Genomic DNA, 27621 nt, shown 5'->3' with positions numbered 1-27621 from the left:
AGGCAATGCTACAGATCAGTGGTTCTCACTGGCTACATATTAGAAACAACTGTGAGGTTTGTAAACCGACTTGGTGCCCAAGTGTCTCCCCAGACCAATTAAATCAGAATTTCTGGGGGTAAGACCCAGGCATTGTGTTGGTTAATTTAGTAAAAACACAAGATGAGAAATAAGGGACTTCCCTGGTGGCGCAGTGGTTAAGAATCAGAATCTGCCTGCCAGAGCAGGCGACATGGGTTCGAGCCCTGGTCCGGGAATCCCACATGCTGTGGAGCAACTAAGCCCATGTGCCACAACTACTGAAGCCGGGGCGCCTAGACCCCGTGCTCCGCAACAGTATAAGCTACCACAATGAGGAGCCATCACACCACAACGAAGAGTAGCCCCCACTGGCCGCAACTAGAGAAAGCCTGCACAAAGCAAGGAAGACCCAAACATGAAGACCCAACCACGAAGACCCAACGGAGCCAAAACAAACAAACAAAAAAGATGAGAAAATTGGAGAAGCCACGTGGGTAAACACATTAGTCCCTGTATATTATATTTCGCTTTAATTGTTCATTTTAACTGTAAAAACATCAGTTTTTCAGCTATTTGGGAATGTATTTCTTCACAACTCACTTCAAGGTGGGAACTTGATTCCGTTTCCATGAGTGGAAAGGTTCGTAAACACTGAAGTTGAGGATGAGTCAATCCTAGATCCATTACTAAAGCTTCTAAAGAATGAATTCCTAAGTTAACGCTGTTTGGATGTACTATTTTGCACTCAGAACATTGACGTCCAAGCTCTAACCACTTCTCTCTCAAAGAGATGATGGCTTAGTAGACAGCTGCACATCGCGTACCAGGGTTCGAAGCCTCTGACCAGAAAAGGTCAAGAGGGGGCGCTACTGGACAACCTGGGTCCCTCGATTGTGAAGCCCAGAGGATTGTGGGGCTTGTAGTTTTTCTTGCATCATTTCAGGTTATTGAACTACATTTCCCAAAGTGCAGATACAGCCAGTCGGTCCCCCTGTCGGGCGCGGAGTGTCCCTTAAGCTGTGAAAGGTAAGTGAGTTCTGTGTGGGCTGCAGGTTTCTATAAATTGAGGATTCCACTTCTCCTCTTTGCCCTTTGATGGGACCTGGAAGAGAGCAGCTGTTCCAACAGAGCGTCTTTTCAGCGGGGTTTCCCGAGCCCTCCGGTCTCAGAAATCGGGATTAACTATTTGTTTAGCTGTTCACGTGTTGCTGTGGAATGTCAGGGAGAAGTCAGGGTCCTGATCCCAGATCTGGAAAGCCCAGCATAAAATAATGTTTACATATGGGGTGCGTGTCACTAGAGAATTTCTGCATTTTATCGAATACTACATAAAGGCCTTGTTTTTACAGCTAGAAAAAGCTGAGGGTAGAATGCCTTGTCAGGTCTCACTACCCTTCACCTTGTCCAAGAAGCCCTATTTGCAATTGAGGGTAAACTAATAGAATATGGGGGAAATAGAATAAAAGGTATGCATGTGCTTAATTACATTGATAACATCAAAATCCCGAAAAGTCTGAGCAACAGTTTCATCAGCTAAACTGGAACTCTAATGTGCTTCTTTAGTTTATGAAGAAATAAGATAATTCTGATTTATAAAATGGGAAGTAGGTTTATGGGACATACGGTCCCCCAAGGGATGGTATTAACTAAAAATATAAATGTATTCCTCTGATAGAGACATCTTTAGATGTAGTCATATATTAACAATGAGCAATTAAGGGACTTAAAAAAGATATTGAGGTAAACTATTAACTTTTTGAAGTTTATAAGAAATTCTGTTCTGACCAACCAGGTGTTACTGGGAGAGACAGAATAGGCCTTATATTATGCTAGAATTCTGCTTTGTCAGTTTTTCAGTTTACCTCCCTCCTTTTTAAAATAGATCTTATTTTTCAGAGCCTCCCCCCTTTCTTTTCAGAAACCAAAATATGCAGTTTCCCTTGGATGCAGAAAGCCTTGGCAGATTTGCCAGCCATAGTTAATTTCCATCTGATGGCCACAGCATAGGAGAGCTCTGGCTGCAGGTTCTTAGGAGATCAGGAAGACAGGATTGGCTTGGGCTGTTATGAAAGAGTCTAGTGTGGGGACAAAGTTTTATTCTGTGGAACATATTAGAAATTCTTGACCAAAACAAATTATTAAAAAGATAATAAAAAGGTAGACTTGTTGTTTCAGGTTGGACTTCAAAGGACCCAGGAGGGTGTGGAATCAGTTTGTACTGGTGAGGGCCACTTGTTAAATATTTGGGAATTTACTAGCCAGTTGTTAGATAAACCATTGGTAGCCTGAAACTGGCCACGATAGGATTATTTTCTTTTATCTTTTTTTGAGGGGGAGGGTAAAGGGGAAGCCAGTTTACCAACACACTCCTTGCAAAGGTCAATTTTTTCTCTAAGCCTGGGGCCCCAGTGTTCAATACATCCGTGAGTTATTAGATGCTGAACTAGCTCACACCCTTCCAGATTTTACCAAAGATTGATTTGGATTACAAAGCAAGATTATAAATACACTCTAAGTATCTGTGGGGGAAAGGGGGCTGTACCTTTCAAGTGAATTGTTTGTCTGGGAGCTGTCCTTCCAGGTACTGCGGTCATTTATTAATTCATTATCAGTAGGCTGTTCTCATAAGCATGGAATCCACCACTGGAAATATGGTCTGGTTGGATAGCTTTCTTTTTTTTTTTAAATTATTTTTGCCTGCATTGGGTCTTCATCGTTGCGCACGGGCTTTCTCTAGTTGCAGAGAGCGGGGGCTACTCTTCTTTGCGGTGCGGGGGCTTCTCATTGCGGTGGCTTCTCTTGTTGCGGAGCACGGGCTCTAGGCGCGTGGGCTTCAGTAGCTCTGGCACGCGGGCTCAGTAGTTGTGGCTCGCGGGCTCAGTAGTTGTGGCTCGCAGGCTCTAGAGCGCAAGCTCAGTAGTTGTGTTGCATGGGCTTAGTTGCTCTGCGGCATGTGGGAATCTTCCCGGACCAGGGCTCGAACCTATGTCCCCTGAATTGGCAGGCGGATTCTTAACCACTGCGCCACCAGGGAAGTCCCTGGATAGCTTTCTTATTAGGTAAAAACCTGTACTCCTCTCCAGTACATTTTTCTCATACCTAGATATTATCTTCCAGAGGACAGTATTGTATGCAATGCCAACAAATTCCTATTCCCCAGCCATTTCTCAATATCATGCTGTTGGCTCTTGTCACCCTTCTCATAAAATATTTCAAAGTACCAGTTTGCTGATTATTAGATACCTTTTGGGTTGGCAGCTTCCAGATGCAAGTTGAAATCTCATTAGTAACCTGCTCCCAAATCCCATTTAGGGTGGGCTGTTCTGGGGAAATAAGGATGCTACCCATCCATTCTTTATTTTTTAGTTTCTTGCCTAGAGTTAGTTAGGGTTTGTCTATATATTTTTAGGCTAAGCTTAGCCCTTTTTTATCTCTATTCTGTTGATAATCGTGTGCTCTTTCATTTTTGTCTAGATCAAGGGCAACATGAGGGAGGCATATGTTTAAGTTACCTGCCCTAGTTCACTTTGTCTATTTAATTTCAAATATGTTTTCTCCAAATACTATATGACTACTAAGTAATATGGTCCAGATATTGGAGTTTTGTCTACCTTTAAGGCAAAGCATTCCACATTTTAGCTTCTCTTCAAACTTCTCCATTCTTTTCTCCCTGTCCCTCCCCCTCCCCCTGCCATTCCCCTCCCCCTCCCCCCCCTTTTTTTTGTGGGGGGGAAGTTTTTTTTCCCGTTGTCTCATGGCTTTTGGCATTTCTGTACTTCCACTGTTCTGGGCATACTAGAGCATCTGCAATCCAAACATTCCTCTAAGAAAGTACTTTAAAAAAATTTTTTTTTTTTTTTGCATGGCCTGTGGGATCTTAGTTCCCCAACCAGGGACTGAACCTGCGCCCTCAGCAGTGAAAGCACAGAGTCCTAACCCCTGGACTGCCAGGGAATTTCCCGCCGCCAATTTTTTTTTTTATTGTGGAGATAGGTAATATAATGAACTCCCATCCATGGACCCATCACCCAGCTTCAACAATTAACAACCCTTGGTTAATCTTGTTTCATTTATATACTCCACATTTTGTTTACCCAATCATCAGTTTTGTGGGGTTTTTTTCATTAAATTAAAATTAAAAAAAATTTAGGTATAGTTGAAATTTTCAGGTGTACAACATAGTGATTCATAATTTTTAAAGTTTATATTCGATTTATAGTTATTATGAAATATTGGCTATATTCCCTGTGTTGTACTATATATCCTTGTAGCTTATTTATTTTATATACAGTAGTTTGTACCTCTTAATCCCTTTCCCCATCTTGCCCCTCCCCCCTTCCCTTGGTTACCCTGGTTTTCAAAACCCAGTTTCTCACTTGATGCTTTTTTTTTCCCCCTCTCTAGAATGAGGATGAGCTTTGGGTTAACTTTCAGGACAGCAAAAGGCCGCTGGGTGGCGAACCTCAGCCAGCAGTGCTCACGCGGATCCACTGGGTTATTTGTGCCACCAAGTCCTCCTCTGGACTCTGAGAAGGTCAAGGAGTTACAGCGCTTTATCACCCTTTCCAAGAGACTCTTAGTGATGACCGGGGCAGGAATCTCCACTGAGTCGGGGATCCCAGACTACAGGTCAGAAAAGGTGGGACTTTATGCCCGCACGGACCGGAGGCCCATCCAGCATGGGGATTTTGTACGGATCGCTCGAATCCGCCAGCGGTACTGGGCGAGAAACTTTGTGGGCTGGCCTCAGTTCTCCTCCCACCAGCCTAACCCTGCACACTGGGCTTTGAGCAACTGGGAGAGACTCGGAAAGCTGTACTGGTTGGTGACCCAAAATGTGGATGCCTTGCACACCAAGGCGGGGAGTCAGCGCCTGACAGAACTCCACGGATGCATGCACAGGTGCAAGAAAGCCTAAACAGTGTAAATGCAGACACGTGCTCCATAAGAGCAGGGACCTTGGCCGTCCTGATCACTGTTGTCTTCGTTAGACCACGAGGAAATGATTTGGGAGGAAGTTGTTTACTTTGGAGTTGATCCCAGCAAACTCAGTGAGGGAATGGGAAGTGAAACAGGGAAAGTGGGAAAGGCAGGGTAAGGTTTTGCTAATGAGTGGGTTACTGCTTGGGGCATCTGGGGCTCAAGCGTGTCAAGGGCTCTCTGACTGTAGAGCAGCTTCAGAACCATCTCACTGGAAGTCAAGGGGAACTGGGGCGTTTATCCACTGCCTCCCATCCTTCATTGGCTGAGGGTCACTCAGGGGGAATTAACTCCCTAACACTTGACTCTGCTCCTCCAGAGAAGGCTTCCATGGCCAGGGAACTCCCTAAACAGGAGAGACACAGGAACTTATAAGAGAACTGTGGGAGGTGCCCTCTCAGTGTCCCGAGGGAACTATGAGCAGAGCACCAACAGCATATGCTACAAACTGCTGGGTCTCCAGTGCCTAGACACATAGATCACAGGATAGCCAGAACCCAATAAGTATTGATGAAATGACCATATGTAGCCCTGGCAGTAACTTGTAGCTAATTGGAGACTGTTTCCTTATCTTTAAGCCCCAGAGATCATCCTCTGAGGACTGAAATCAGTCTGCCAGTCATAAAATACTTATTGGGTGTCTGCAACACGTGGTGTGCTACTGGTGTGCCACTTGCTGGTGTGGAGAGGTCAAAACCAAAATATAAAACGTGGTCTGCTTTATATGCGAGAATTTTGTAATCTGGTGGGAGACCCAAGAATAACAGGTTTAACAACAAACCACTCCACACGTGATTGTTAAATTATGTGGTTCTTGATAGACATGTTTTACAGGTTCAGAGAAACAGAGTTAGTAAAGATTGGAGTAATCAGGAAAGCTTTTATGGGTGAGGTGGGGCTGGAGAATAGCTCAGGTATGACTAGGCAAAGGAGGGGAAAGAGGGCTTTCCAAATGAAGGGAACTTGTAGAGTCTGGCCTGGTCTCATTGGAGGCTAGTATGAAATCAGATTGTCTGGGAAGGCTAGACCCAAATCCTGGATGCATTTGAAAATCATGCAGTGCAATTTGGGTCTGTTGTGAGAGACCAAAGGGTACTGTTAGTGGTTTCTGAGCAAGAAAGCAATATGATAAAAATAGCATTTGAGGAAGCCTGGACAGGATTAGAGAGTTAGAGTGGCTCAGAAAAGTCAGCCGGAAAGACTCAGACTAAGGTGGCATCAGGGGATGGGAGCGCTAAGGATGGCTATGGGTCCATTAAAATTTTTTTTTCATGATGAAAATTTCAAACATCCACAAAAGTAAAGAGAGTAGTGTGATGAACTCCCACATACCATCACCCAGATTCAAAGAGTTTTATCAAGATTTTATCATGTCTACTTATCCTTTCTCTGTCTCTTTTTAAATATTTTAAAACAAATCCAAGACTTCTTGTCATTTCATAGGAGGCCTTTTAAGTTAAAAAAAAAAAAAAAGCCAACACAGTCTGATGATTGACTAGATAGAGAGTAAAGGGAGAAAACTGAGTAACAAGTTTTTTTCCAAGGGTTTCAGCCCAAGTAACTGGAGGACGGTGATGGAGAAGCTGGGGAGGCGGATTGAAGACAGAAGTTAAGTTTGACAGGACCATCAAGGAGACTTGGACTAAAGTTTGGGGGAGAGGGCAGGAGTGGAGTCCTGTTCCTCTATAGGAGGAAACTGTTAGCACAGAGGCACTGCAGCAGTGACCACAGAGACACCCCAGGGAGGGACAGTGGAAAGAAAACAGGTTGGAGGCTGGAGGAGCAGAAGAGGAACCAACTTCCATTTTTCTTTCAACAGCTATTTAGTGAGTGCCTGCCATGTGCAGGCACTGTTATGGGCGATGGGCACAGAGCAGTGGACAAAGGACTCAAATTTCTCTTTTTCTTTTTTTTTGGAGGGCCATGCAGCTTGTGGGATCTTATTACCCTGACCAGGGATTGAACCTGGGCCCTGGCAGTGAAAGCCCGGAATCCTAACCACTAGGCCACCAGGGAACTCCCCAGAAAGTGTTTTAAAGAGAAGATGGCAATGGACAGCGTCAATTACAGCAGATGATTAGAGCAGAGGATGGAGGGGGAAGGGGGGAAAAAAACCCTGGTTTTGGCACTAAGGAAATTATTTGGTAAAGACTTTGCAGTCGTGTTAAGGACAAAAGTGAGCTAGCAGAAGGTTTAAGCAGGGAGTGTGTAGTAAGGAAACAGACGCACGTTTTTCTAGAAGGTTGGCAGTGGAAGGAAGGTGGTAGCTAAAGAGGTCATGAAAAGGTATTAATAAAACGGGGAAAATACGATGGGCGTCAGGGAAAGAAAGTGGTGACGGAGGAGCTAGAGATGGTTGGGGATGAAAGGTCTTCGGTAGCTTCGTGCCTCCCCAGCACAGTTGGCCTCCTCTCTGGTTTCAGGGTCCTCTGCTTGGGCTGCGGCGAGCAGACTCCCCGAGGGGCGCTGCAAGAGCGGTTTGAAGTCCTGAACCCCACCTGGAGCGCTGAGGCCCATGGCCTGGCTCCGGACGGTGACGTCTTTCTCACCGAGGAGCAGGTACAGAGCTTCCGGGTCCCGCCCTGCTCTCGATGTGGGGGCGCCCTGAAACCAGACGTCGTCTTCTTCGGGGACACGGTGAACCCTGACAAGGTTGATTTTGTGCACAGGCGGGTAAAAGAAGCCGACTCCCTCCTGGTGGTGGGATCGTCCTTGCAGGTAACTGACTTGGTGTCGGGATGGTAACTGCCCCCTTTGCGGGCTGGGGAGCCCGGGAGAGGCTCCCTATTGGTTTATCTCTTCCTGCCTCTCGAGAGCTCTTACCTGCGTCTTCTGCTCCGACAGGTATACTCGGGCTACAGGTTCATCCTCACTGCCCAGGAGAAGAAGCTGCCAATCGCAATACTGAACATCGGGCCCACGCGGTCGGACGACTTGGCATGTCTGAAACTGGATTCTCGTTGCGGAGAGCTGCTGCCTTTAATAGACCCACGCTGACCACAGCCTGATATTCCGGACCCGGAAACTGGGACTTTCACTTGAATTCTGCTGCTAATGGTAAAATGCCTTCTCGGATACCAGATTCCAGTTCCTGCTCAACTGAGAGCACTGACAAAAGAGAGAAGAGTCTAGGTTTCTTAATGTATGGCCATTCTTAATTGAAACTAATTTTTTAATGTGCATTACGCTATATTGTTCGAAAGACTGATTTTTGAATTCTAGGCACATAGCTATTTAAGACAATGTTCCAAAATCTGCCATTGCCTTTTTCCCCATTTTTAAAAAATAACAGCTTTACTGAGATATAATTCCTAGGCCATGAAGTTCACCCTTTAAAAGTACACTTTAAAAGTATATAATTAACGTGTTTTTAGTACACTCACAAAGTTGCATATTAATCACCACTAATTCCAGAACATTTTCATCATCCCAGGAAGAAACCTTGTACCCATTAGCAGTGATTCCCCATTCCCCACCCCCTGGTCCCTGACAACTAATCTTCTTTCTGTTTTTGCTTATTCTGGACATTTCATACAGTATGTAGCCTTTTGTGTCTGGCTTCTCCACTTAGCATAATGTTTTCAAGATTCATCCATATTGTAGCATGTGTCAGTAGTTATATCTATTGATATTGTCACCTATGAGTACAACCACTTTAAAAAAATATAACAGCTTTTTTTTTCAGCTTTGAGATATAATTCACATATCATACAGTTCACTCATTTATTGCATACAATTCAATAATTTTTAATATATTCCCAGAGGAGTACAGCCAGTTTGAAAAAGACTTTATTTTTTTAGAGCAGTTTGAGGTTCACAGCAGAATTGAGCAGAAAGTGCAGGGAGTTCCCATGTACTCCTTGCCCCTGTTCACTAACATGGTATTTATCGTTTACCTACTGAAGGACATCTTGGATGCTTCCAACTTTTTGGCAACTATGAATAAAGCCATTGGACTTCCCTGGCGGTCCAGTGGTTAAGACGCTGCGCTTCCACTACAGGGGGCACGGGTTTGATCCCTGGTCGGGGAACTAAGATCCCACATGCTGTGCAGCGCAGCGGAAAAAAAAAAAAAAAAAAAAAGAGTAAAGCTGCTATAAACATCCATGTGGAGGTCTTTGTGTGGATGTTAAGTTTTCAACTCATTTGGGTAAATACCAAGGAGTGAGATTGTTGGATCATATGATAAAAGTATGTTTAGTTTTGTATTCTAAAGTGGCTGTACCATTTTGCATTCCCACCAACAATATGTGAGAGTTCTGGTAAAACCACTTTTTAAAAACCATTTTAAATGAAGTATACTGACATACAGAGAATCGCAGGCATCATGAGTAGACAGCTTGATGAAGATGTAGAGCATCTAAATCAAGGAACAGAACACTGCTAGCACCCAAGAAGTCCCCTTGGCAAATCACTTTTTAACTAGTTCTTGTTACTAGAATAATACATATTTATTACAGAAAATTTAGATGATACAGATAAGTAAAAAGGACTTTAATACAAATTACCCATAATCCCACTACCGAGATAACCAAAATCTAACATTCTGGTATAACTAAATCTAAATCTGTTCTTACAAAAGTTGAATCAAGCAGTACAGTATTTTATTACATCCTGTTTGCACCTAACAGTACAGAGTGGCCATCTTGACATGCCCTAAATGCTGTGGTTTTTTTGAATGGTAGACTGATGTACACAATCATTTTCTCCACCCCACTGGCAGCTTATTTTGGCATTAACTTGTTTCATTTCTTTTCAGATCCCTAAGGATTCATCCCTGCTTCCTCTAACTGATCCAGGCGTACCAACTGTCGCCTGCAGAGGGCAGCAAACCGACATCTCTCTGCCAGCCCATCTCTGAACCCCGCAGCTTTCAGAGCCCAGGAGTTAAAATCCTCCGGCTAATGAGATTTGCCCCTGAAGAGGACTTTTTCAAAACTGCAGCTTCTTTTGATAGGAAAACTTCTTTCTCTCCCTTTTATTCTCATCAGGCAGAAGAAATAGCCCAGGAAATATGTACCTCCAGAGTACTAACCTAGGGATCTCACTAATGTGGGTAAGGGGGGAAGGAAACGACTTAATTTATAATTCTGAATGCTTAAATGTCTTTAACTGAACCATTCTGATATATTTTTTGAAAAGACGAACAATGATATGAATGAATTTTTTATAAACCAAGGAATAGAGGAAGCATTTTTTTAAATAGCACATTAGGTATGTGGGCTGTACTTTTATATTTTTTAATCAGCTAAAAGTGAATGTGGCTTTATGACACGGTTCTCTAAGGATTTCTGCTTGATTTCAGCTGCCAGAATGAGACTGGCCTTGAACCTGGTCTGCAGAGAGGAAACAGTGAATTCCCAAGTGGGTTCTTAAATTGATTTGTTTCTGCTGAGGGAAGCAGCAAGACTTGTTTGATTACTGTGTTAGCCAGAGAGAATCATTGTCACAGGCTAAAGCTTTCTGCACGATCTCATCAAAAAGCGAAGCAGATGAAAGAATCACAGCCTATTCTGGGTAGTCTTTTGTCTAAAATCAGGGCAAGCAATACATGTTCATCCTGCATCTGCCTAGGAAGCAAATTTCAGTTGACTGGGATAACCCAAGATCTTGAAAACACAGTGTTCTTTTCACCTGCACAGCTGTAGGTTCGCTCACAACCATTCATTAATTCTGGAGAGGCGTAAGGCTGTGGTAAATCTCACTCCAGCTTTTTCGCAGACAGAGATGCTAAGATGCTCTGAACCAGATTTGCTCAGTTACCCACAGTCAGTACCACCAATAATTGCATTCAAATCTGGGTCTTTTGAATCCCAAGCCATTCTCATCCACAAATCTCATAAACGGTTACTGACCAACACTGTATTTAGGTACTAAGGCTACAAAGATACAACTCTTGCTCTCAAGTGGCTCACAGAGGATGTGTTATCTCCCCTACCCTCATCCTTTACCAGAATATGCCACAGAGTCATGCATGGAATGACAGGAGAGAAAATTTAGTCCATCCTCCCTTCATTTTATTTTTGAGGAAACTAAGATCCACACTCACCGAAGGCCACAGTGTGTAGTTTCAGAGCCAGGACGAGAATCTGAGTAGATCTTCCTCCCAGTTCTTTTAGACAGCAACGCTTCCTACTTGTCTGAAGATTATAGTTAGAAGGAAGTCACCCTGAAGTAGAAGTAGAAGCCAACAGTACACCCGGCCAGGAATGGTTAAAATGTGGGCAGTGGAGAGCAGGTTAGGCTGCGAGGGAGGGAAGGCAGGCTCTTTCATCACCTAATGCTGGCACGATTTATGAAACCGAGTCTTGAGGGCCTTAGGAATGTTTGGTTTGTTCATATTTCCTCCTGAGATGGAATTCTTTGCAAAAAGTTTGTCTCAAGAGGAACCTGGTATTTCCTGAAGCTGATGCTTCTCAGGTCTCCTTACTTTACATCTTTTGCTCTCCACCAGCACAGCAGTCCCCAACTCGCTGTAAGTGCCCTCGGTTGGAATAACAGACTTCTACTAGCGGGTGCTATCAGCTTTCACTGCCCTGGTGACATGGTTGTAACTGCATAAGCCCAGCTTTGGCTGTGACTCTCAGTCATATCCTTCCTTGTTGCTTCCACAACTGCTCTGCTATCACAGTTTTAGTAAGTACAAGTCATGAAGGCAAACAAGTACAGAATACTCGAATCTCCTTCCCACTAACTCATATTCCTTCTTTCATGCTGTCATAAATTGAATATCCTCTCAGTTCTCCCTTAAATAACAGCATTTGTTGGGACTTCCCTGGCGGTCCAGTGGTTAAGACTCCGTGCTTCCACAGCAGGGGGCACGGGTTTGATCACTGGTCGGGGAACTAAGATCCCATGTGCTATGTGGTGCAGCCAAAAAATAAATAATAAGAAATAAAATAATAGCATTTGTTGAACACACTACATCCCAAGCATTGTGCAAAATATTTTACAACATGTCAGCTCACTTAATGAGTTAATCCCACATGAGATGCTTGGACATGCATAAAGGTCAGTCTTCAGTGAATGCCAAATGTTTCCTGAGAGGATCAAAGTCAGGACGGATAGGAAATTCGACACTCCTAGGTAGGGTGACCAGCCATCCCAGATTGCCCAGTACTGAGGGGTTTTCCTGATGTAGGACTTGCAGTGCTAAAACAAAGATGAGTTGGTCACCTTGCTCTGAGGAATAGCAAAGGTTGCCACCAGCTATAATAGTTAATTCCAGATATATTATTCTTGTTGAGATTCAAGACGGTGCTCTGAGATCCAGATTGTTTCCATAATTTCTATGTCACAAAATAGATCAATTCCACTTAATGAAGAAAAAAAAATTAAACTCATTCAAGAAAGCAGAGTGTTGTTTTTTTTCTTCTCGATTTATTAGAAAAGGAATATAGCACAGCATTGAAACTTTTAGAAAATAGACAGACTTGGATTTCCAACCCTGTCTTGCTACTTAGTAGTTAGGTGAACTTGGGCAAGTTGTTTTATCTAAACTTCAGTCTCTATAAATGAGGATAATAGGAGCTACCCAATTGGGTGGTTACGAAGACTAAACAAAGTAATGATGCATGTGTAGCTCACAGCACAGTGCCTGACAGAGTAAGCAGATGTCAGCCATTACCACTAGGATGTGGGAGGGGAAGCCATCCTACCTGCCAAACCTTTGTCTCCTATTGAGTATTCCTTTGAGTAGACTCACTCGGATCTTCCCCAGAGCCACTTTTCCTTTTTGTGTACCTGTTTGTCTTAAAAAAATTACAAAAGCCAAGCTTTGCTTGATGTAATAAAGCCTTTCTAAAGAAAATAAAGCATATTCTTCCAGAAAACAGAAGCCTCCTATACTACTGGTGGGAATGTAAATTGGTGCAGCCACTGTGGAAAACAGTATGGAGATTTCTCAAAAAACTAAAAATAGAACTACCATATGACCCAGCAATTCCACTCCTGAGTATATATTGGAAAGAAACAAAAGCACTAATTCGAAAAGATACATGCACCCCAATGTTCACAGCAGCATTATTTACAATTGCCAAGGTATGTAAGCAACCTGTGTCCATCAACAGATGAATGGATAAAGAAGATGTGGTATAAATATACAATGGAATACTACTCAGCCATAAAAAAGAACAAAATTTTGCCATTTGCAGCAACATGGATGAACCTGGAGGGCATTATGCTTAGTGAAATAAGTCAGAGAAAGACAAAAACTGTATGATATCACATATGTGGAATCTAAAAAATACAACAAACTAGTCAATAAAACAAAGAAGCAGACTCGCAGATATAGAGAAGAAACGAGTGGTTACCAGTAGGGAGAGGGAAGAGGGGAAGGGCAATATAGGGGTGGGGAGTTATGATGGGATTATATGAAATCATGTATGAAACTTTTGAAAATTGTAAAGCACTATAGAATTTAAAGACTCTTTCATTCAAAAAGTTAAAAAAAGAGTATCCTTCCTTCTGTTTCGGAAATAGTATTTATTGAACATTTACAACAAGCACTGTAGGGAGCATTTTACAACGCATTTACTCACCTTATTCCCACAACCCTAAGATCCACGCACTGTTATTTCTTTTGAAAGATGAGGATCCTGAAGCTCACAGACCTTATGTAACTTGCCCAAGGTCACCTAAAGTGACCAGGCCAGTAATCAAAGCCAGTCCAGTTTTGAACTCGCTCTCTCTTTTGAATGTTCTCGAAATTCCGTGGGGTAACTAAGCAACTGTACTTTGAGAAGGAAGAAGGGCAAGGCTCAAGAAACTTTCAGAGTGACCCCAGTTAGGTCCTAAAATATGAATAGGCAATCACCAAGCAGGGAGAGGGAGATCATTCCAAACGGAGGCAACAGCAAAAGCAAAAACATGGTCAGAACTGCAAATTCCTTCACCTTTTCTTTTTCTCTCGAAGGCGGGGGTGGGGACTCAAGTGAGAACTTGGGACGCCCCAGAGGCCTTTGGCTCGTCCGAAATTTACTCGCTTCTCTCCTTGGCCATTCCTCCTTTTCGCCCCATTTTGATTTCCTTCACCCCACTTTCCTGGTCCCCTCGGTGCCTCCCCAGGATGAATGAAACGGAGGAGTTACCAGCCGGAAACTAGTAGAGGGAGCTGGGGGAAGAGGTGCGTGTGTGCAGGGAATGAGAGACCCAGAGAGGGACGCGCACGGTAGGAAAGTTGACCCCAACGTCACACGCACAGGAGGTCACTGTCTTTTCACACTTGACTCGCCCACTCTGTCCTTCCTGCCGGATTCTGGAGAAGACCGAACCGGCTCCCACCTTCCGAGGACGCCAACCACTGCGCCTGCGCTGACTCTCCTCCTCCCCTCCCACCCCCGCCTCCTAAAGAGCGTGAGAGGGGCGGGGCCTGAACCTGGGAGGCGCGGAGGTAGGCTGGGGACTGGGCCGCTGTTCACCAATAGAAAAGAGGAACCGAGAGCCACGTGCCCAAAAGATACCCAATCATATTTCCCACTCCATAATACTCCGTCCCTGGGGTGTGGCCAGCGAATTGACAGGATTGGGTGCGCACGGTCACGTGACCCGAAAAGATAAATAAGGCAACGCGGTTTTTCCTCGCCTGCGGAAAATCGTTGTGCGATGCTGTACCTTAGTTGAACAATTATTTAATGAGCATGTGTGATGTGCTAAGCACTGTGAAGATACTGTGGCTTCTGGCATGTACGTAATCCCGACATTGCATTACTCTCGGTCCATTTTATTCATTTAAATCATCCCAGCTACTGTACCAGTGTTTCCCGTATTCCGTTTCCTGTAGTGAGCACCCCGCAGATGCTCATTAAAGACCGTTAAAGGAATTTGTTCTCTCTCCCCCAACACTTGGGATGATAAAAAGAGGTAGGTTTTTACGTCAAAGGATATTTTTAGAGCCCAGTTGGAGTACTTGGGTGACTCTCTGTTGTTTATCAACCGAAAAAAATAGGAATAAGCAACAGTCCCCTAAAATCTTATTTTTCGGGACTTCCCTGGTGGCGCAGTGGTTAAGACTCTGCGGGCTCCCAATGCAAGGGGCCCGGGTTTGATCCCTGGCCCAGTACTAGATCCCACATGCATGCCGCAACTAAGAGCTTGTATGCCACAACTAAGACCCAACGCAACCAAAAAAAAAAAAAAAGAAAGAAAAAAAACCATTTTTTTCCCACCTAAACAGGGGCTTGCAGTTTCCTTTCATAGAAGAAAGACGTTTATAACCTTTCCAGTTCTTTGAAGGATGAGGCCAGGTCTAACTTAATTGTGTATCCCTTGCAATCATACTGTAGCACAGTACGTATAGACTAGCCATTCTACCTAGGTTTGATGAATTTGCATTTGACAATAGTCCCGTTCTTGCCTGCCAAAAGGTCCTGAGAGCTAATGACCAACACTTCATTCAGCAATTATTTATCGACTGCCGCATGTATCAAGGACAGTACCAGGCAGATAGGGATACAAAAGTGATTAAGACACCTCATTCTGCCTTCAGCAAATTCATGGTGTGATGGCACTTTTCCTCTAAATTATCCAGGTTTGGGTTCCAACCTCAGCTATCCCATCTATGAAAGGGTGGCCTTTGACAAATCACTTGCCTTTTTGAGCCAGTTTCCTCATCTGTAAAATGGGGAGGTAATAATACCTTCAACTATAGAGCTGTTGTGAGGATGATGAGGTAATTGTGCCAAATGCTTGGCACAGTCTGGAGCATAGAGCATAGCATATAACATAGAGCATATGTTATGTAGCATATGCCAGTTTGACAGCAAGAAAAAAAAAGTTTCAGAGAAGACTAAACTGAAGGCAGCTACTAACAATAAATCATTGTCTTCAGGCCAGTCCCAAATACATTGTGTCCTCAGCATTTTGTACTGTGTCTGGCCCAGAGAGAGTATTCAATAAATATTCATTGGATGGATGAATGAAATGAAGGAGAAATTGGGCCAAAAGACAAATCTGCACACACTCCTTTACTGCCCACCATACACCCCGGAGCTTCCAGTGGTTTAAAACTGCTCAGTGATGGCTTCTCATAGTCCACATCGTCCTTTCTCATCTCTTTGCTTTTCCAATTCAGTTCCCTCTGTGTCCCTCCCCACTCTTTCTGGTGAATTTCAGTACCAGTGCAGTCATAAACCTTTGTAGAGAAACTTAGCCGAGTGACTTAAGTGGTTAAGAACTCAGGCATTGCCAAGCAGACAGATCTGGTCAAATCGTGACTCTGCCATTTGTGTGATCTCAGGCAAGTGATTTCTCTGAGTTTTTAGTTCCTCATCCATAAAATGGGGGCAATAACATCGATCTCACAGAGCTGGTTTGAATGCTTAATGAGATGAGACACGGAAAGCCCTTAGCACAGTGATATGTGGTAGGTGCTCAAGATGTGGAAGCTGTTATTGTTAATTATATTTCATGACTACAGTGTAAAAATCAGCTTGTAGAGTGCGGTGAAGGCTTTGAAGGGTTTAGAAAGGAGTTATAGGAAAAAATGTTTAACGCAGTTGGAAACGGAGGCAGAGAAATAAGGGGGTGAGATTCGGCTCAAACTGAGGAGCCCACCACTTCAGGCAGGGCAGGGTCATGGTTAAGAGCGTGTGTTCTGTTGGACTTGCTGGGTTCAGATCCCTTCTTTGCTACTTACGAGATGAATCTTGGTGGGTAGGTGACCTGGCCTATTGAAGTTCAGCTTAGAAAAATAGGATTTGCTAATAGTGTCTAAATCTTATAGGGCTGGACTTTCCTGGTGGCACAGTGGTTAAGAATCCGCCTGCCAAGACAGGGGACACGGGTTCGAGCCCTGGTCCGGGAAGATCCCACATGCCTTGGAGCAACTAAGCCCGTGTACCACAACTAATGAGTCTGCACTCTAGAGCCTGAGAGCCACAATTACTGAGCCCACGTGCCACAACTACTGAAGCCCACGTGCCTAGAGCCCGTGCTCCGCAACAAGAGAAGCCACCACAATGAGAGGCCCGCGCACCGCAACTAAGACTAGCCCCTGCTCACTGCAACTAGAGAAAGCCCGTGCGCAGCAACAAACTAAAAAAAATCTTATAGGGCTGTCCATGGAATTTAGAGACACACAGTTCTGGCACAGAGTAAATTATCAGTGGTTGTTAATCATTATTAAAGTCTCATGGTACTCACTTCCTAGAACTATCCCTCTAATTCAACTTCCAAGGCTAGAAGGAATGATGCTCACAAAGGACCAGGAAGTGATTTAGTCGTGTTCAGTAGATAGAGAATAAAAGAATCTCCAAATGGGAGACCTTTCAACAAGATACTTTATTGGAGGGCATGGTGTAAGGTGAAAGCCATGGGGCAGGTAGGGAATCACAATTTCCTGGGACGATACTCAGTCCTAACAGTACTTATCGGTGTCCAGGTCCTTGTGCTGCTTGTTGTACGGGACCTTTGAGAAGCAGATGGCAGCAGTGCGGTCACAGTTGCAGATGAAGGCCTCACAGGCGTCGTTTTTGCCTGGAAAAGGGCAAGAACAGAAGACTGAGCCAAGGCGGTTCATGCTTTGTACAATCCAGGGGCAGGAAGAATTAACTGAAATGACCTGGTGGCCATTCCACTGGTGCAAATTTAGGGTTGACAGATAAAGCAAATAAAAATACTGGAATTTCAGATCAACAATGAATGTAATATTTGGGACACAGACTAAAAAAATCATTTCTTGTCTATCTGAAAATCAAATTTAACTGGGCAGCCTGTTTTATCTGGTGATCCTAGGTGTGATAGCTGCTTTTTGGAAAGTTCTGTCTATTTCACACCTCTAAATGTACTCACTGCTTTTAAAACCCATATAACCACAGAACTCTGATAACATAGGCAAGCAATTGCAAACCGTATGGAAAATACTATGACATATACTCAAGGCAGCAAAGTATTGTACATTTCAACTTAGTGAAGTTTCATAAGCCAATTTCTCTAAAGCGCATATTTTAAAAATTACAGAATGGCCTTAAAATACAATATTATACATTTAAAATAATTATGTCTATATGCGGAAATGTTTCCAAGATATATATTTTTAAAGAATTTCACTTTTTTAAAATTAATTGATTAATTTATTTTTTGGCTGTGTTGGGTCTTCGTTTCTGTGCGAGGGCTTTCTCTAGTTGCGGCAAGCGGGGGCCACTCTTCATCGCGATGCGCGGGCCTCTCACTATCGCGGCCTCTCTTGTTGCGGAGCACAGGCTCCAGACGCGCAGGCTCAGTAATTGTGGCTCACGGGCTTAGTTGCTCCGTGGCATGTGGGATCTTCCCAGACCAGGGCTCGAACCCGTGTCCCCTGCATTGGCAGGCAGATTCTCAACCACTGCGCCACCAGGGAAGCCCCCAAGATATTTTATTAAAGGGAAAGAATACATAGTATATGCCAAAAAAATTTGAAGGGCAATACATCTAACTGGTTATCTTGGGTATTAGGAATATAGGTGCCTTCTTCTTTCCATGACATACATTACTGTAGAATTTGAAATTACATTACTTTGACCTTGTTTACTTTTGTAACCAAAAGAAACAACAAAAATAACATTTAAAATACATTTCATGGAAATAAAAACCAAAATAAACAAATGGGACCTAATGAAACTTAAAAACTTTTGCACAGCAAAGGAAACCATAAACAAGACAAAAAGACAACCCGCAGAATGGGAGAAAATATTTGCAAACGAAGCAACTGACAAAGGATTAATCTCCAAAATATACAAGCAGCTCATGCAGCTCAATATCAAAAAAACAAACAACCCAATCCAAAAACGGGCAGAAGACCTAAATAGACATTTCTCCAAAGAAGATATACAGATTGCCAACAAACACATGAAAGGATGTTCAACATCACTAATCATTAGAGAAATGCAAATCAAAACTACAATGAGGTATCACCTCACACCAGTCAGAATGGCCATCATCAAAAAATCTGCAAACAATAAATGCTGGAGAAGGTGTGGAGAAAAGGGAACCCTCTTGCACTGTTGGTGGGAATGTAAATTGATACAGCCACTATGGAGAACAGTTTGGAGGTTCCTTAAAAAACTAAAAATAGAACTACCATGTGACCCAGCAATCCCACTACTGGGCATATACCCTGAGAAAACCATAATTCAAAAAGAGACATGTACCACAATGTTCATTGCAACACTATTTACAATAGCCAGGACATGGAAGCAAACTAAGTGTCCATCAACAGATGAATGGATAAAGAAGATGTGGCACATATATACAATGAAATATTACTCAGCCATAAAAAGAAACGAAATTGAGTTATTTGTAGTGAGGTGGATGGACCTAGAGTCTGTCATACAGAGTGAAGTTAGTCAGAAAGAGACAAACAAATACCATATGCTAACATATATATGGAATCTAAAAAAACAAAACAAAACAAAAAAGGGTTCTGAAGAACCTAGGGGCAGAACAGGAATAAAGACGCAGACGTAGAGAATGGACTTGAGGACACGGGGAGGGGGAAGGGTAAGCTGGGACGAAGTGAGAGAGTGGCATGGACTTATATACACTACCAAATGTAAAATAGATAGCTAGTGGGAAGCAGCTGCATAGCACAGGGAGATCAGCTCAGTGCTTTGTGAACACCCAGAGGGGTGGGATAGGGAGGGTAGGAGGGGACGCAAAAGGGAGGGGATGTGGAGATATATGTATACAGATAGCTGATTCACTTTGTTATACAACAGAAACTAACACAACATTGTAAAGCAATTATACCCCAATAAAGATGTTAAAAAAATGCAAAACATAAAAAAAATAAATTTCAGCTTTATTATCCATAATTTAATTATGTATATCTGCTTACCTTCAATAATCTTATTAAGGTTTTGTTTCTCTCTGCTCCTTTCTCTTAAAAATCATGAATGTTTTCCTCACCCACTCCGTTAAAGCATAAATTAGTGCTTAACTAGATTATGAAGTGTGCATAATGAAATAATTAGTGAGTTATTGTTTTTTTCTTTTAATTTTTTATTGAAGTATAGTTGATTTACAATGTTGTGTTAGCTTCAGATGTACAGCAAAAGTGATTCAGTTATACATATATATATTCTTTTTCAGATTATTTTCCATTATAGGTTATTACAAGATATTGAATATAGTTCCCTGTGCTATACAGTAGGTCCTTGTTGTCTATTTTATATATAATAGTGTGTATGTAGCAAGTTCTTGTTAATCATGTGAATAAACATCTGCTGCTGCAGGCTTCTTGACCTGCTTTTGGGGGGAGAAGGCAGTTGCAGTTAAAAATAATTATTTGCAAAAATGTGGGGGGTGTGTGTGTGTGTGTTTCTCCTGGGGAGAGTGTCTATAGCTTTCATCAAATTCGTAAAGGAGTCCAGAATCCATAGAAAGAAACTCTTGCTGATCAAGTTGCAGTGCAAAAATATGATTTCCCATGTATTTGGCTTTCTGAAGTGGAGCACAACCAAAATCTCTGTTACCAGGAGACTGTGTAAGCAAATTAAGCTATTTTATGCAGCAATGAAAGAAGTAACAATGAAGACTATGAAACAATATGGAAACATGGTCATAACATGGCGATAAGGGAGAAAATGCAGAATGCAAGATTGTATCTAGACTGTGCATTCATCAAACATTTACATCCAGCAGGATGCCAGGCTCTGCTCTAGATTCTGGGGATACAGCAATGAAGAAAACAGACAAAAATCCCTGTCCCTGTGAATCCTACTTTCTGTTGGAGAGATAGCAAATGAAGAAATAACATAAATATATCAGCCGTTCAGAAATTCTGTGGAGAAAATAAAGCAGAGAGAAAAAGGATAATGCTGGAGAGATGGAGGGAGTGTGTTTGCAATTTAAAAGAACACGTTGAGGGAATTCACTGGCGGTGCAGTGGTTAGGACCCCGAGCTTCCATTGCAGGGGGCCTGGGTTTGATCCCTGGTCGGGCGCGGCGCCCAGCCAAAAAACAAAAAATAAATAAAAGAACATGTTGAGGGAAGACCTCACTGAGAAAACAACATCTAAAGAAAGATCTAGAAAGAGGGAGTGACTCAATCAGATATCTGGTGGGAAGTGTTTCATGCAGAAGAAGCAAAGGACTTGAGATGGGCACATGCCTAGCCAAGTTAAAATGACATAAGCCTTATTCCAAAGATAAGGGTGAAAAGGAACACAGAGGCATGAAACCATTTATTTATTAGGATGATGAGATGCCAGGTAATTTTTTTCTTGGCACTTGGGGAGTTGGATTATGGTTATTCCAGTGTTGTTGGTACGTTTTTTAAAAAGTGGGATGTATCTGTGAGTGCAAAATGAAGGGCAATGAAAATTTAGAATGCTGGTCTCACACGACAATACCCTACACCTCTCTGAATTGTCTGCTTTTCAGAACCGCCTTCATGAAGAGACACATTTCACCATGAGCGCTGCATAACTTAGTGGTTAAGACCAGAGCCTTTAAAATCAGAAGCAACTGAGTTCAAATGCTGGCCCTACCACTCATAAGTTGTGTGATTTGGGGCAAGTGACTATTTTTGAACCTCAGCTTCCTAAACTGTAAAATGGGCTTAATAAAACCTATCTCATATACACACCTTGCCTAGTACCTGGCATGCGATGAAAACCTGATATGTGCTAGTTCTTAGCTCTTTTTATGAAACAATGAAGCAGTATGGCATGGCAGTTAAAAGCAGAGGTTTTGGAGTCATATAGACCTATGTGCAAAAACCAAACACCGGGGCTTCCCTGGTGGTGCAGTGGTTAAGAATCCACCTGCCAATGCAGGGGACACGGTTTGAGCCCTGGTCTGGGAAGATCCCACATGCCGCAGAGCAACTAAGCCCATGCGCCGCAACTACTGAGCCTGCTCTCTAGAGCCCGGGAGCCACAACTACTGAGCCCACGCGGTACAACTACTGAAGCCCGCGTTCCTAGAGCCTGTGCTCTGCAACAAGAGAAGCCACTGCAATGAGAAGCCCGCACACCGCAACAAAGAGTAGCACCCACTTGCCGCAACTAGAGAAAGCCTGCACACAGCAACGAAGACCCAATGCAGCCAAAAATAAATAAATAAAATAAATAAATTTAAAAAAATTATGTAAAAAACAAAATGCCACCATTTATGGGCTGTGTGCCCTTGGGCAATTAGCTCAGCCTTCTGAGCCTCAGTTTCCTCATCTGCAAAAGGGGGATAATATATAGAACCTATCCCATAGGGTTGTTTCGAGGATTAAAGGAGACACTGCCCGGCACCAAGAAAATGATCAATCAGTGGTGACTATCATTACAATTATTTCTCCCCATGCCTACTGAGGGCCTTTGAGCCAACAAGGGGGTAAACCTACTGTTGCAGGTGATCTCAGTGTTAGAACACGAGTATGAGTAGCTTTCGGTGTAGGGATTGTCCAGGAGGAATGTACAGCTGTCTAGTTTCTTGGCTTCTAGGTAGCAGTTGTCGTGTGTCTGGCAGCACCTGGAGAGGGGGAGGGACAGAGCTGAGGCAGGAGCAGGGGTAGGGCAGCAGGTCAGCCTGAACCTGCTCCCTCAGGAACAGGTGGGGATGTTTTAGCTGACCTGCTCTGAGAGGTACTGGTCCTGCAGCTTGAAAAAATTAAGTCCTTTTCTCATGTTTACTGAAGGAGATTTTAAAATGGTTTCAGGAATACAGTACAAGCCTGTATTCTGAAGATGCAGTGAGGGTTTCACCACTGCAGAAGACTGAACCCTTGCAGTGTTGTTTTGTGTTGCAAAGTCCTGCCACTAGAGGGCAGCAGCACCCACTACTTTACATCCCTGACCTGCTTTCCATCCCCGACAGGGAGCATTGGATTCAGGCTTTTCTAGTTTATACGAGGTGAACGTGTGTTATCTTCAGCAAATAGGCAAATCTCCTTTCTGTGCCTCGTGAGATCTTTGGCTTGTGCCCTCCTCCCATCCCAGGAATACTCTCCCGGCAGATCAACTCACGTGTCCAGTTCATCCACAGGGGTCCCTGATCCACCCAGGCCACAATAGCAGCCGTAGTTGTTGAAATCCATCAAGGGTTTACTGCTGGGCATCGCGCACTTGATCATGCCGCGGAACTGCCATAACGCCCGCGGGCTGATGCCGCTCTGGGCAGCGCCCACTGCAGGAAGACACAGCCAGAGTTCAGATACGTCCTGGTTGGCTGCCGGCGCCCCAGGGACCCCACTGCCTGCTTGCTCTCTCAGACCCCACGCCGTCCCCCTGACCCCGGCCAGCTGCCTCCCTGAAAAGAGCTGGATACAGGAACCTGGTAAAGTGAATAGGAATTTTCTTAACAGCTCACAAAACATAAAACTCACCATTTTAACCAAAGTGTACAATTCAGTGGTTTTTAACATATTCACAGAGTTGTGCAACAATCGCTACTAATTCCAGAACATTTTCATCACCCCCACAAGAATACTCAGTACCCATTAACAATCGCTCCCCTTTCCCCCCTCCCTTCTGGCAACGACTAATCTGCTTTCAGTTTCTATGGATTTCCCTATGCTGAACGCTTTGTATAAATGGAATCATACAATATATGGCCTTTTGTGACTGGCTTCTTTCACTTCACATAATGATTTGAGGTTCATCCTTGTTATAACATGTATCAGTACTTCATTCCATTTTATGGCTGAATAATGTTCCACTGTGTAGATAGACCACATTTTTTTTAGCCATTCATCACTTGATGGACATTTGGGTTGTTTCTACTTTTTGCCTATTATGAATAATGCTGCTATGAACATTTGTGTACTAGTTTTTGTGTGAACATATGATAGTTTAAAACTATCCCTGTTATTTATCCAGCAAATATTTATTGAGCACCTACTATGTGCTAGTCACTGCCCTGGGAGCTGGAGATACATCACTGAGCAAATAAAAAAATCTATAACCTCATTGAGTTTATGTCCTAGTTGGGGAGAAAAACAATAAGCAATAAAAAGTAATAAATAAGGAAATCGGATATTGTGTTAGAAGGTGGAAAAATTGGTGTAGGGCAGGGGAATCTAAACGGAGGGTTGGGTGGGGGAATGACAGGGTTGGAGGGGGCAGGAATGTAAGGAACAGTGAGAGGCCTGTGTGGCCTCTGTTCTCAACAGGGAACAGGACGACCTCTTTTCTGCCCCGGGACCCATGCACCTCCTCTTCCCTCTGCCCGACACACTGGTCAGCTCAATTTTCAAAAGGCTGGAACATCTTGGTTTAAATGCTACCTCTTCAAAGAGGTGCTTTGACCACTCAAGCTCAGTGGCTCCTCTGCTACCACTTTTCTTCATGTTCTTTATAGTACCTCGAACAATCTGTATCCCTCTATTTAATGCCTCCCTCTCATAGGACCATAAACTCCTCAAGGACAGGCCTCATGGATTTTATTCCCCAGGGCCTGACACAAAGGAAGCACTCAATAAATATATGAAGAGTTACATGAATGAAATCATCAATATGTGATTTTTTTTTTAAAGTAATTCTTTATTTATTTACTTATTTATTTGGCTTAGTTGTTCCGCTGCAAGTGGGATCTTCCCGGACCAGAGCTCACACCCATGTCGCCTGCATTGGCAGGCAGATTCTTAATCACTGCGCCACCAGAGAAGTCCCAATATGTGAATTTTTAAAAGTGCCTGGCACATAGTAGATACTCAATAATTATCTATTAGGTAAGTTTTCAAAGTCAGCCTCTAGCCGAGTGTTTGCCCAAATCAAGCACAAGGCTTGGAACAGCCGACTTGGAAGCAGGACCTCTTTACCTCCTGTGTAGAGCCCTACCTGTGAGATTTGGTGCCCTAAAGAGAAGATGGCGCTAAGTGATTTGGGGATACTATCCAATCGGCCATCAGTGTCATCTCTTTGCCCCATACCAGGCCCTTCCTGTGCTTGATCTGCTGTGGACACTGAAGCCGCTCCATGTGCTTAAGCTCCAGGGCGAAGGAAGGGCGGCAGCTGGTCGTTCTCCCCCAAGAGCAGCCTCCACGGTGGCAGCCCACAGAGGCTGCGTCCAGGAGCAGAGCCTGGAGCCTGCTCAGACGGGAGTGGCCTGGCTACCTTGGCCCATCTCCAGACCCCCCCTTCTACTTCCCTCCACTTTCTTTCTCTCTGATCCAGCCAGCTCTGCTCTTTGCAGAGGCCAGACCTGCACAAAGCCACTGCTCGTGTGTGTGCGCGGGCGTGCGTGCTCCTCGGACGGGGAGCATGGCGCGTTCATCTCTGAGTCCGCAGTCTCAACCCTGAGCCTGATACCTTAGAGGCTGTGATATCATCAATGTTGAGTGAATGAATGAACAATGGCTGAATGGGGTGGGATTTGAATTCTAGTGAATTCTGATTCTATTCGTTTATTCAATAAGTAGTGCAAACAGCACTATTCCTGCTCCCATGGAGCCCATGCTTAGGTGTGGGTGTGGGATAAAGAAAGAAATGAATCAACAACAGACACACTGCAGGCAAAGAACAGGCGTTGAGAAGACCTTGTACCGAGGCCATATGGTAGGGGAAAAGGAGAGGGGGCTCTCTTAGCTTGAATGGAAGGGGTAAGCCTTTCTGAGGTGGGTCATCTGAGTTCAGACCTGAAGGTTGAAAGGGTGCCAGCTGCGGGGGGGGATTTGAGGGGACCCCAATATGGGACCTCTTAAGCCCCACGGTGAGCCCTGAAAAAGACTCCAGGTCTGGCCAGCCTTGTGACCTGTGGGCCCCATTGCAGAGGAGAGAGATCTCAGCTCAGGAAGTGGTGGAGCTGGGGGGACTCGCCTACCTGTGAGCAGAGCAGCCAACACGAGGAGTTTCATCCTGTTGTCAGTTGGTGAGCAAGAGAAGAGACTGATGTCACCGTGGCCTCTCTTCTTATAGCTGCCCCACCGCCCCAAGATAAGACTGTAGTGTTTGCTTTGCTCCCTGCTGACTCTGGGTTGGCCTTGAGTCTGTCTGTTGCAGAAATATTCCTAACAACAAGCAAGCCCTGGCAGCCGGGGGGCATTGGAAGTAGTGTACATATTTGTCATCAGTGCTTTTGAACGAAAGGGATTATTTCTGGAGGTGCACATCTTGGAATCTTGACCCTCACACCCACCCCTTTGCACTCAGCCCAGCTTCATCATTTGTGTGTATGTGTGTGTATATGGGGGGGGGGGGCGGTGTGTGTGTGGCAAAGCTGTCAACCCCATTGAACAACCGGGAGAAGGGGGATGGGAAGGAAGTGACGGTTGCCTCCATGTCCTCTCATGTGCTTGAGTCTGGGCTGTGGGTCTCGTTGAATGGTTCCCATCAATTATGCACTTTGCTGATGAGGAAACAGGTTCAGAGAGGTGAAGCAACTTGCCTCAGGTCACACAGCTAGCAAATGGCAAAGCAGGGGCTCAAACTTAGGTATGTCTGATTCTAAGGCACAAATTTAATTTTTTCCCCACTACATCAATACCATTCCCTTCTCCCCATTCCCCACAGTGGGCTTGTAAGAAAACCCTGGGCTTTGGAATTCTAAAGGCTTGGATCTGACTTGTAGAATAAAAAGGGTTTTAGAATTGTCATATCAAAGGTCTAAATAACATTTTTAGGTGAAATTCACATTGTAAGACTTTATTATTATTTATTTATATACCGTTATTTATTATAATATTAACCATTTTATTTTAAAATTTTATTTATTTATTTATTTGGCCGCACCACGTGGCACGTGGGATCTTAATTCTCCGACCAGGAATCGAACCTGCGTCCTCTGCAGTGGGAGCGCAGAGGGAGTCTTAACCACAGGACTGCCAGGGAAGTCCTCCATTTTATATTTAAAGTGAACAATTCAGTGGCATGTAGTACATTCACAGAGTTGTGCAACGACCATCTCTACCTAACTCTAGAAGATTTTCATTCTTCCCAAAGGAAACCCTGTCCTCATTAGCAGTCACCTTCCCCCAGCCCTCAGCAACCACTGATCTGCTTTCTGTCTCTATAGATTTACCTATTCTGGATATTTCACATAATATACAATATTTTATAATTGGTTTACTTGGTGCTCTCCCATTTGGTTCTTTTTTTTTTTTTTTAAACTACCATTCCCCTCCCCACCGCCCCGTCCTTCCTCTGCACTCCCATACCGCCCCCATTATGGTGCGTTTTTTTTTTTTTTTTTTTTTTTGGCTGTGTTGGGTCTTCGTTTCTGTGCGTGGGCTTCCTCTAGTTGCGGCGAGCGGGTCCCACTCTTCATCGCGGTGCGCGGGCCTCTCACTGTCGCGGCCTCTCTTGTTGCGGAGCACAGGCTCCAGACGCGCAGGCTCAGTAGCTGTGGCTCACGGGCCCAGTTGCTCCGCGGCATGTGGGATCTTCCCAGACCAGGGCTCGAACCCGTGTCCCCTGCATTGTCAGGCGGACTCTCAACCACTGCACCACCAGGGAAGCCCCTCCCATTTGGTTCTTATGTGGTCTCTGCAACAACCCTGTGAGTTACGGAGACCCTATTGTTTTATTTTCATTTATTTATCTATTCATTTACTTATTTTTCTTGAGCAGAGAATTCCCTCATGCCCTCCTGCCGCCTGCCACCACCCCGCCACAGCCTCACCTATAGTTTCACCTGTTATTACTATCTTACATTAGTATGGTACTTTGTTATGATTAGTGAACCAATATTGATATATTATCATTATCAAAAATA

At 43.9% G+C, this 27621-nt stretch overlaps 2 protein-coding genes across 4 annotated transcripts; one reads left to right on the top strand and one right to left on the bottom strand.

The window, feature by feature from the left end:
* Positions 1–978: 978 nt before the first annotated feature.
* Positions 979–11051, top strand: SIRT4 (sirtuin 4). Of its 3 annotated transcripts, XM_082418449.1 has the most exons (6): positions 979–1047; positions 4426–4923; positions 7425–7560; positions 7671–7719; positions 7846–8058; positions 9761–11051. In XM_082418449.1, exons 2-5 carry the CDS (start codon positions 4427–4429, stop codon positions 8007–8009), a joined length of 846 nt encoding a protein of 281 aa, XP_082274575.1. In that variant the 5' UTR covers positions 979–1047; position 4426; the 3' UTR covers positions 8010–8058; positions 9761–11051. The 3 variants fall into 3 exon arrangements, with proteins under 3 accessions (XP_082274575.1, XP_082274576.1, XP_082274574.1); XM_082418450.1 differs by lacking the exon at positions 7671–7719; XM_082418448.1 differs by having other exon boundaries at positions 7425–7719.
* A 5991-nt stretch (positions 11052–17042) lies between these two features.
* PLA2G1B (phospholipase A2 group IB) lies at positions 17043–27621 on the bottom strand. Its single transcript, XM_082418447.1, has 4 exons — positions 25732–27621; positions 22938–23097; positions 22316–22443; positions 17043–17475 (listed from the first exon to the last, which is right to left on the bottom strand). The coding sequence occupies exons 1-4, from the start codon at positions 25763–25765 to the stop codon at positions 17357–17359; spliced, it is 441 nt and encodes a 146-aa protein (XP_082274573.1). The 5' UTR covers positions 25766–27621; the 3' UTR covers positions 17043–17356.

This window comes from Balaenoptera physalus, assembly GCF_965194825.1.
Source record: "Balaenoptera physalus genome assembly, chromosome: 12".
In the NCBI taxonomy this organism is placed as follows: Eukaryota; Metazoa; Chordata; class Mammalia; order Artiodactyla; family Balaenopteridae; genus Balaenoptera; species Balaenoptera physalus.
Note: the sequence above shows the minus strand (reverse complement) of the source record. Positions and strands in the feature narration are given on the sequence as shown.

Coding starts and splice junctions, on each gene's coding strand:
- SIRT4 (XM_082418448.1), top strand. CDS start 4,427: ATGAGGATGAGCTTTGGGTTAACTTTCAGGACAGCAAAAGGCCGCTGG. Junction 4,924..7,424: donor CTCCACGGATGCATGCACAG/GTGCAAGAAAGC, acceptor CTCTGGTTTCAG/GGTCCTCTGCTTGGGCTGCG. Junction 7,720..7,845: donor TGGTGGGATCGTCCTTGCAG/GTAACTGACTTG, acceptor CTGCTCCGACAG/GTATACTCGGGCTACAGGTT.
- PLA2G1B (XM_082418447.1), bottom strand. CDS start 25,765: ATGAAACTCCTCGTGTTGGCTGCTCTGCTCACAG. Junction 22,444..22,937: donor CCTGTGGATGAACTGGACAC/GTGAGTTGATCT, acceptor CCCCCTCTCCAG/GTGCTGCCAGACACACGACA. Junction 17,476..22,315: donor CACTGAGATCACCTGCAACA/GTAGGTTTACCC, acceptor GCCCTTTTCCAG/GCAAAAACGACGCCTGTGAG.